Below are 10,323 nucleotides of genomic sequence, written 5' to 3'. Positions count from 1 at the left end.
GAGGAAGTGGAAAATCATCTTACTTCATTCTTTGAAGCAAAAGACAACATGGCTTTGTGAAATAGTTTTAATAGACGGATTGTTTTGGAGTTTTGTCAAGCAACACATTTTATTAACGTTTCGTGTTGCCTCATATATAATGAATATTTGTCTTCATCTTACATTTGTTTTTGGCTAATTATATGATGGTACAATTCCACAAATTTCAAGGATCAAATGCTGTGAGGATTTACCAAAGCCTGCTCTCCAAAGTAATCCCTACTTAAGGATCAGTGTGTAATTCACACAAGTTACCAACTCTTTGAGACCTGTGAATAATTCAAGAAATATAGTAAATTCGCCCTGTAACAAAGAGAAAAAAATTAATTACCAGCTGTAGAAAGACTTTTTAGATATTTTCAAGCAACGGTTGCCTGTGGTTTCAAATTTTATGAAGTGTATACCTTTAAAACTGCAGATCGTTTGACCCCGATCCTCTTATTTTCACAGTTGCATTGATTGTTTCTGCACAAAAGAAACAGTGATCAAGAGTTAGCACAAATAAAAGTTACTCTGTTATTTTTCCACATTTTAACACATGCGGTAGGTGGCCTATCAAAATAAATTTCGAGGCATAATGGACAAATTATTGCAACTGACAAAGGATAAAGACAAAAAATTGGCTGCCAATGCTTAGCCTTGCAACAACATTCAAATGGAATGCTGCACCCCTGTGGAAAATTGATGCCAGGTGCATCATGATAGAATCACCCAAATATTGAAAAAACTGTACAATCTGCATGATGCATGTAATGAAAACACACTAACATTATTGCTGTTGTATGGGTTTTTTATAATACCACCTCTTAGCAGGAGTGCACAACTTTGGGTGGTCATGACAGGTCTCATAATCCCAAAAGTGAGAACACAACCTCAATGTGATTTTATTAAATGAAAATGTTATAGTTGTAGCATATTTCCACTGCTAAGTAAGACAGTTGTAAGAGAGCTTTTGCCCCATCTGTCTTGCCACAATTGTTAAGTGAATCACTGCAGATGTTAAGTTAGGTAACACAGTTGCTAAATGAATTGACAACAAAATTGACTTGCTTGTCAGAAGGTTGCAAAAACGTGATCACATGACCATGAGACATTACAATTTACTGGGATTTTACTGTAAAATCTCCATTTTCACCTCACTCCCCGGCAAGGATACTGTAAAATCTCCATTTCCACCCCACTTGAGGAAAGGATGATACTGTAAATTCCCATTCCCTCCCGACCCACTACCTTACTTGCAGCTCCTGTGCAGGACAACGGCAGAAGACCCAGCCAATCAGCTGGGACGCTGATCAGCAGGACTTGCAGGCAGTGAATAGATGGGCGGAGCAGCCAGAGGTGGCTATATTTTAGTTCTCCAAACTACTCAAAATTTCCCTACTGGTTTGCCAGAACCGATCAGAACTGGCAGAATACCACCTCTGGCTGCAATAAGGTTTAGCGTGAAGCATATGATTTAATAATCAGACTGTAATTGCATGTTCGCATCCTCAGATTCGTGGCAGTAGGGACAGGATTGGTGTCACTAAGTGTCGAGGTCATAAAGCATGATACCATGTGTCTTAATCAGTGGTGGGTTCCAAACCGGTAGTGGTTTGGCAGCCTGAGTCACTGGAACCAGCAGCGACCCAGGCCTGCCACGCCCCTGAACCCGTTCTCTGGTTTTTCATTTCTGTGCATGCACAGAACAATTTTTATTGCACACACAGCGCGCCCACAAGCAAACCAGCAGTAGTGCCTGCCGGAACTCACCCCTGGGCTTAACCACATGGCAAATCTGTATGAGAGATATCCATGGACTACTAACCTTGCCACACCTCAGATCCAAATATGTTTTTGATGCTGTTAACTATCGGGGTCACTTTAATATATCTTTCTTAATTATAAGAATCATAGGATCTTCCTTGGTGCTTAATTTCTTTGGGGTCTGACCCACAACAACCATACCAGCAATAACAACCATAGTAATAATAATTTCCTATTACTAAAGGTATTAAGAATTGTTTAGTTAAAATAAAAGAATTTTAGTCAAAATATAGCAGTCTTGTGGAATGTTTATTAATGATATACATAGAGATAGTCTTCAGTTTCCACAACAGTTGGAGCTGGAATTTCTGTCACTAAGTGATATGATTGTAAAACCCAATGCCGCATGAGCATGTCATTTAGTGATGGCAGTTCTGGCATTTCCTAGTTGTCAATATTAAGCAAATCATCATGGTCATTGCTTTTTTTGTTTGCATTTTTATTGTGTTTTATTCAGTTTCCCCTTTATTCTGTTTTTTGAGGTCTGTATTTTTAGTGAGGGTTACTATTGCATTGTTTTTGCTATATTTGGTCATTGTTTCTTCATTTTTCTGTTTTCCTTTTACCTTACTAACAATGGATCATAATTATTTTGTAAGAAATTCAGCACAATTTTATACTATAATTTTATCTGTTTGATCCTGAGAACCACCAACTGGTAGTATGCATTTTTGTGAACACAATCCACTTCATAAAATTTAGAAAACATGAAGTTTGTCAACCCTCGGTATATTATTTTCTGTTGCTTTCTTCATAAAAGGATATATTGGAAGTCTTGATAAATAGAATACAAGAATCAGAACAAATTTCATAGGTCTGTTAAAGACTGCATATTCATACTTACCTCCCTTCAAAGTTCCACAAAATGAATAGTCATCATCCACACCATAACAAATAGTACTCTCCCATTTAAAGTCTTTGGAAGGCCCATTCAACAACAGTACGCGTACATTGACAACGGTCAAATCAGCCTCTGCAGAAATATGTTACAAAAAGATCATTGATAATGTCTCTATGCAAGTATATAATATAGGTCTATAACATATTCCTTGTATGTGTATGAGAAAGAAAGTGAAAATTTGATCATTTTAAAATTCTTTTTAAATCCATGGTATTTCACAAAACATTTTGTTTCCTAGGAGAAGGCATCAGTTGAAAACATATTTATACAGACATTTATAAATGGTGACAACAAAGCCAGGGGAATGATAAACACTTTATTATATTTTATCAATTACTATGTCATATTATACATTATCATTCATGTAATGAAATTTGGAACTAATCAGAGACCTTCCATCAAACTGAGAAGAGAACTTGTTGCTTAGTAGTTTTTTACATACCAAAAGTGGAGAAAAAATAATAATATACATACTCAGCATGAGAAAGAGCTAGAATTTTTTTCTCTGGTTTAAAGATTCTCTCTTGCACTCTAACTCAAACAATTGCTTCCAGATATGTTACATTATCCCTACCATCATTTTCAACCCTGTGTCTCTCTTGATTTACAAACTACTAAGCCATGATTTATGCATTACAAACTGCAACGAACAGGTTCACATGCTAGTCTAAGAAAAAATATCACATTGTTTGATAGATCAGCAATGTATATTCAAGTCATTGATTGTAGAATAAGCCCATTAAACTGAGCAGGACTTAAATGTGTACAATGAAATGTTTGAACCAATATTTCCCACTTAGGAGAAATTGTTGTCCAAAAACTTTAATGAATATGAAAGAACAAGCATAAGGTTGCTTTGATTGCTAATACCTCAGCAATCCTTAGGCATATGAGATGTTGCTGATAATATGAAAAACACAGAAAGGTGAGCAAACGAGCACCTCCTTGCACTTCCATGACCTTCATAAGTCAATTAATATTTTGTGCAAGTGTATACCCTTAATAGTATATGTAAGTATATAAACAGGGAGCAAGCCCCACATTCACTAGTGCTGATGTTACCTCAGTAAGGTACAATGAAATATCTCCAAGCAAATAATCAGATTTCGAGAGCGCTAAGGATCCACAGTTCAACCCTGAGCTACAGATATTCTCTTCTACAAATATTCTATTGTTATTTCAGGTGACCGTGAAATATGTTGAGCATTGTGTGTGAAGTACGATAACTGCTAGGGTTATAAAAACATATTTAGAAATGAATATGGACCACTATAATATAGAAACCTAGCAATGAGTTTCCATGAATGTTAACTTTGCAGTAGTTGACAGCACTTAACTTTTTTTAATAAAAAACACTGTCAGTCTTAATCCTCTCGTATGCTTTCCAATAACAGATATTCAATACTGAAAGTTAGTCCTCCTGAAGTAATTAGTATACAAGTAGTTCTCAAATATCACCTGTCAATTAATGATCAAATGTCAACAGACCATCTGCCAAAAAGCTGCATACCATCCTGTTTCAAATTTACAGAGGATATAATGTCCTCGAGGATATAATTTGCCCTTACAACCATCACAGGGATGCTGTAACGTTCCCCACCTTTCTTCCCCCATCCCGCCCTGACAGGACTCCATAATGCTGGGCTTGGTAGCCATATTTACTGGAACCAGACACCATTTTCAGTGCTCTGACAATTCCTTGAGGAAAAGGTGGCTGCATTCAGAGCGTCCTGTCCCGATCATGCAAAGGGGGCAGCTTTAGGATCAGCTTCCCAAAACATTATCCTCACATAACCCTTCCCTCTTCCAAAAACTCACATTTCTTCAATAAAGAAAACAAAAACAGCTCAGAGGGTCAGACTTGTTGATCTCCCCCGCACCCCCCAAAAAATTAGGTGCTGAAATTAACTCTCTGCCTATGCCCTCCAATCTTGATCCCCTTTAACCACTCCATTTGCTAAATTTAGCTCATCCTGAAGCTGCCACTTTTGCATGCAGGCAGCTGGCTTCCACAAAGCCTAGCAAGGGCCAGGAAAGGTTTGCCGTTTCCTGAATGCCAGCTAATCAGGGCAGAGGCCCATCCCCTTCAGAGGGTTGTTTGGAAGCCTCTCTGGCATTGAAATGAGGTGCTAGGCCCTAATCTAGCTGGGGTCTTCTCCCCTGCTAGGCTGTTTTTGGCTTTGAAAATCTTTTTGCTGCTTGTCTGCCTCCTTTATGGACCAGCCTCCCTCACCTATGAGGTACCCCATGCACATTTGTTTAATGATAGCATCAGGGATAGCAGGGATTGTTAAGCAAGACTATCTAACTTAACAGTTGACACTACTTGCAACAGTAATGAGCAGGCTGCATTAGTGTTGTATGTTGAGAACCACCTGTATATATAATCCAATGAAACACTACAATAGATGCCAAGATCAGCCAAGTCTGGTGCTTGATCCTGAGTAAACTGAAGCACTTTCCACCCAAAGAAAGTTACCGTCAGATCCAACCAGAGGTGGTATTCAACCGGTTCTTTCCAGTTTGGGCGAATCGGTAATGGTGGCTGCGGGAGGCTCTGCCCTCCCCCCAGTGGTGGGTTTCAATTTTTTTAGAACCTATTCTGTGGGTGTGGCCTATTTTGTGGGCATGGCTTGGCAGTCATGTGACCGGGCGGGTATGGACAACTTGACATCACTCATGCATACTCAGTCACATGACCACCACCCTGGAGGATTAAGGTCCAAAATTAGGGAGATCGGAGAAGGCAGGACAGAGGGGAATCCAGTAGAAAGCTATCACACGCTGGGAAAGAACTTTGGGAGATCAGAGGAGGCAGGACAGAGGGGAATCCAGTAGAAAGCTCTCACATGCCGGAGAAAGAACTTTGGAAGATCAGAGAAGTCAGGACAGAGGGGAATTCAGTAGAAAGCTATCACACTCTGGAGAAAGAAATTTGGAAGATCAGAGAAGTCAGGACAGAGGGGAATCCAGGAGAAAACTCCTGAGCTTGCCGCTGCTGTCTCGTGGATTGTGCCGCGGACCTCTCCATGCTTCTCTGTCACCAACTCCACTCCCAGGTATGGGACTTGACACAGAATTGGGCTAGGATAGTGCTGACTGGAGGGGTAAGCGAGTGATGGAGCTGATTCCGGATGGGCGGGGGTGAGTGAGCGAGCGACAGGGCCGGGGCAGTTACTTCCGGGTCCACCAGTGGAACCTCCTCTCAACGGATTGGTAAATTTCACCATCCGGTTCTCCCAAGCTGGTGTGAACTGGCAGAAACCCACCACTGTGCCACCCCACCCGAGGTAATGCACAACCTTCTACATGTGCTCACATTTGCAAACTGGTAAGGAAGGTAAGTAAATCCCACTGCTGGATCCAACCCAGCAACAGGAAAAAATAGCATGGTATTCTTGCTATACAGGTAATCCTTCCAAGTGGGTTGTTAAGTAAGGCCCATCTCTAATGGAGAATAATTAAGTCTGGTGTGGTCTGACATAGACAGTAAACTCACTTGGAATCCAGAAAATAGTGCCCTGCCATTCTGAACGACCCCGTAACAACATGGCTTCGCTGAAAGAGGAAGTTATCTCTCCCAGAGCCTGTGAGGCAAACAAATTTAGTAAAGTAAAATAAATCATTAAAAAATGACATGAATCTTGGCCATCCTGTGTACTACTAAAACACACAACTAACATACTTTTGAAAATAAGTGCCAACCATACTTTGTGCAGGGATGGAAGAAACTAGCAAGACAATCAGGATAATATAGAGCAATTTCATCTAGTAAAACAGATCATATAAAAATGAAATGCAGAGTTTAAGAGTTCTTCTACATCTGTAGCTAATCGACGCAGCTGAGATTGCAACAGGGATTATGTAGACATAGTATTCGGCAGTTTTCAACTTTGCTTGTTTCTCATCTTTGGGGCCAATATTTGTGGGATTATTCTATTTTTGCTCACCTACCAAGATTATTCTACAAAGCACGCGAGCCAATAAGTCATAAGAAGTCATCTCATAAATTGGGGCATGCCAATTCAGGCCATATTCAATGGCTGAACTTTTCTGAATAGATCTCAATTTTCACGTGGCACCCAAATAGATTTAATATAGTATATTTTCTGCTGCAAAGCAAATATTTAAACAAATTTTCTTTCAGCTTTGTAGGTTACAAAAAATAGTAAAATAAATGTAAATGCATCCCTACTCCTTGTAGAAATTTGGTGTTTCAGTCCCCACTGCTTGTTCAATGTGATATTAATTCATTAGTTCATTTTATTTAAATTAGAAGAAATTGTTATGATATTCCCACAAGATTTAAACTAATTTACAAAATTCCAAAGAACTCATTAGCAATGAGTGGGACCAAGAGTGTCCATTAAAGAAGAAAGGCACAAATGAAGGTGCAATTGTGATGGCATCATCACAGACAATGCTTATATATTACATCAGATGTGATGACATATTTTAATTAAAAGTGGACTTAAAAAAAAATATAGGCATGTTGCTTTATACTAGAACCACATTTTCTAAAATTGGTCCGAGGATCCTTTGGAGGGACCTGAAAACCAAAACCAAAATTCTTGCCAGATATCGAAGATATTGTAGTGAGCCAAGATGTTATCTGTGCCGTTCTTTGGGCACCCAATTTACTTGCGTGGCCACATTCTATATCAGCTGAAGCTTCAGATACTTTTCAAGGGTAATGATTTAATTTTGGAAGTCAATTAGCATTTGTTTTGCTTTATTTATTGTTTGTTTTTATTGTACATTGCCCAAAAACCCTCGAGACACATGGGTGGTTCAGCAATTGGAAATATAACACACACACACACACACACACACACACACACACACACACACACGGAAGATGACAGTGGTTGTTCATGGATTCAAGGTTACCATGACACTGTCAACCCTAGAATAGATCTAAATAGAATTGTACTTTCTGTGCTTCACAGCTACTTGATAGAAATTTTTACAGAAGTAGAAGAACACTGATAATGGAAATTAGAGCATCTTAGGGTAAAAGACTTGGGATACCTGTTTAAAATCTGAAATCATTCTGTGAGGCTGCAGTCATAAGACAACAAACCTATAGGTGTAGATCGACATCAGTTTAGCCATGAACCAAATATTGGAATACATTTGAAGTAGGGTGGAATTTTTGTCTTTCTAAGCACTGCAATTTTTCTATTTCCTTCTTGATCGGTGAAAAGAAAGTAATTTCACTTTTGAAGTTTAAAAATCTGTTGCGATTAACTAACAATTAGTTTCATTTTTCTAACCAATAGCAATATTTTTTTACTAAGAACCTGAAATCAAAAAGCCTCAGATTACCGTTTTCATTTTACAGAATCAGTTTGGCCTAGACTAGACTAGACGTTAAATCAAAAGCAAAATGCATGTGAAATAGAAATTGGTAATGAAGAGCATAGTGGTAATCCAATGCAATATCCAATAGTCTTAAAATGAGGAAGTTGCTTGGCTCAGACTAACTGAGGGATAAATTACCTAAAGAAACAAAAGGAAAAAAAATTAAAGCATTAATTTTAATGTAATTAAAATTGAATTTTAAAAATTAAATTGCTTGTAAAGTTTTGCAAACTGAAGAGATTTCCCAGCTCAAAAGCATCACACTTGTACTATTTTCTAATTAAAATTGTGGATCCTAGATTGTAAGCTATCACATTATGAGTAAGGATCATACTGGTACATGACACTAAAGCTAGTTTTGTCAGCATTACTTTATTGCAAAAATAGGGCAATTGGAGAAACAGAATTCCACTTTACTGAAGACGACATCGCTTTTCAAGTGTCTGTAAGAGTGTGTGTGTCTGTCTCTTTCTGTGTGAATCAGTGTTAATTGCCTTGCTGGACAATCCCTGGCAAGGTTTGGGGAAGTGATTTGGCAATGGAGGAACTTGGCTCAAAGTCACCCAGCTAGCTTTGTGCTTGAGACAGGACTGGACCCAGAGGGGGTTTGCTCCCCGTTTGTTCTGGATTGGATGAACCAGTAGTAGCGGTGGCAGAGGCTCTGCCCACCCACCTGGATACTTCTGCACATGCGCAGAAGCAGCGAGCGCGAGCGAACCGGGTAGCAAAAAAATTGGAAACCCACCACTGACTGGAACCTCAGGGTCTCCTGCCTTCTAGCTTGATATCTTAAGCACTACACCAAATTGTCACCCTTTTCAAGTTATACCAAACTGGCTCTCTACCTAAGTTACACATAACCTTTTTATAAGCATATAACAAGAAAATGGAGCAGAGATAGTACATAAAATAACTCTGGGTTAGTGAAAAGCAAACACACGGAGAAATCTAGTTCACCAGAATGAGGGCTCAATGGTAGCATCCCCAAAATAATCTCCTTTCTTCTGATCTGTTTCCAGGTATTATCCAGGATACAATTTTCTGGCTATTTTAAACAAACAGAAACCAATATAGCCGAAGAAGGGACAAACTAATCTGAAAGGATTTGCAAAGTCTGCTTAAACAAAGCCATAGTAGTTCTTACTTACCACAATAGGAATATAAAATATCAATGTCAGGAGATGTACAAAGCAGTTGTTTTTCCAGTGCCACGGTATAGCCATAACAGCAAGAATGATAACAATAAGCTGGAAAAAACTGTAGATATGTCAACACCATCTTGCCAACAATAAAGTAAACTTCATTAAAAAGAGGAAGAATGTCCCGCTGCGTCACCCTCAAACGAGATTTTTTTTTTAAAGGGGACTAGCTATGTTGTATCTTAAATGATGCCAAACAATTATCTGAAAATCTTTTAACATTTTGCCTTTTGTTACAGAAGACCACAATATATTTTTGAATCTCATTTGTGCAAAATGAGAAAGGGAGGGAGGGAATCACTTTATTCACCGAAGCTTGATTTGATTATAGCTGTCAGGAGGCAGACTCTCAAGAAATATTGGCTTCTCAATTCAACTTTATTTTGGGCTTCATAATCCTCATGTAACCACCAACTCTTTCCTTCATTTACAAGCATGAATGGCCCTTTTGGGACATAAATGCTGGAATAATCCCAACTACACAAACCTGACCTAGAGTTTAATTAGTTATTCCCATGGTGGCACTCTTTAATAAGCTCAGAAATAGCAATTTAATTAAGCAAACCAAGTCTAATCAAAAACCTGCCAGTTAAAAAAAAAAGTTGGAATAATTTGGATTGAATACTGTTGTCCTTCCTGTTCACATTTATACAACATTGATTCTGATCCTAAAAATAATGGGGTTAGCTAAAATCAAACTTTGATCTTATATCTAGAAATGATCTAAATTATGGTATACCTACAAGATTTATCATAGACAAATTAGATCTAAGATAGCAGGGATGTCTTTCTTATGCTATATATAAACTTTTCAAAAATTCAAGTTTAAGATTAGGTTTGTATGCAAGGCTGCAACACCAAGGGTATTCCTGCTAGCATAAGAATTAAGCAGATGCATATTTGGGTTGCTGCTATGGCACATTTGGTTAACTGTCCTAGCAGCCAAGATCATACTTGTCATTCGCCAAAACTGAAGGGCACATTTAAATGCACCTTTAATGCAATCCTGCTGTA

At 38.5% G+C, this 10,323-nt stretch overlaps 1 protein-coding gene across 1 annotated transcript; it reads right to left on the bottom strand.

Annotated features, from left to right (window-relative positions):
• Positions 1–423: 423 nt before the first annotated feature.
• LY96 (lymphocyte antigen 96) lies at positions 424–9,422 on the bottom strand. Its single transcript, XM_032223275.1, is given in 5 exon segments — positions 424–504; positions 2,690–2,818; positions 6,246–6,304; positions 6,306–6,333; positions 9,259–9,422. Coding segments are annotated over 5 exon segments (405 nt in total). The 5' UTR covers positions 9,389–9,422; the 3' UTR covers positions 424–445.
• Positions 9,423–10,323: the final 901 nt, after the last annotated feature.

This window comes from Thamnophis elegans, chromosome 8 (genome assembly GCF_009769535.1).
Source record: "Thamnophis elegans isolate rThaEle1 chromosome 8, rThaEle1.pri, whole genome shotgun sequence".
Taxonomy (NCBI): Eukaryota; Metazoa; Chordata; class Lepidosauria; order Squamata; family Colubridae; genus Thamnophis; species Thamnophis elegans.
The sequence above is the reverse complement of the archived record's forward strand: the minus strand, read 5'-3'. Positions and strand labels throughout refer to the sequence as shown.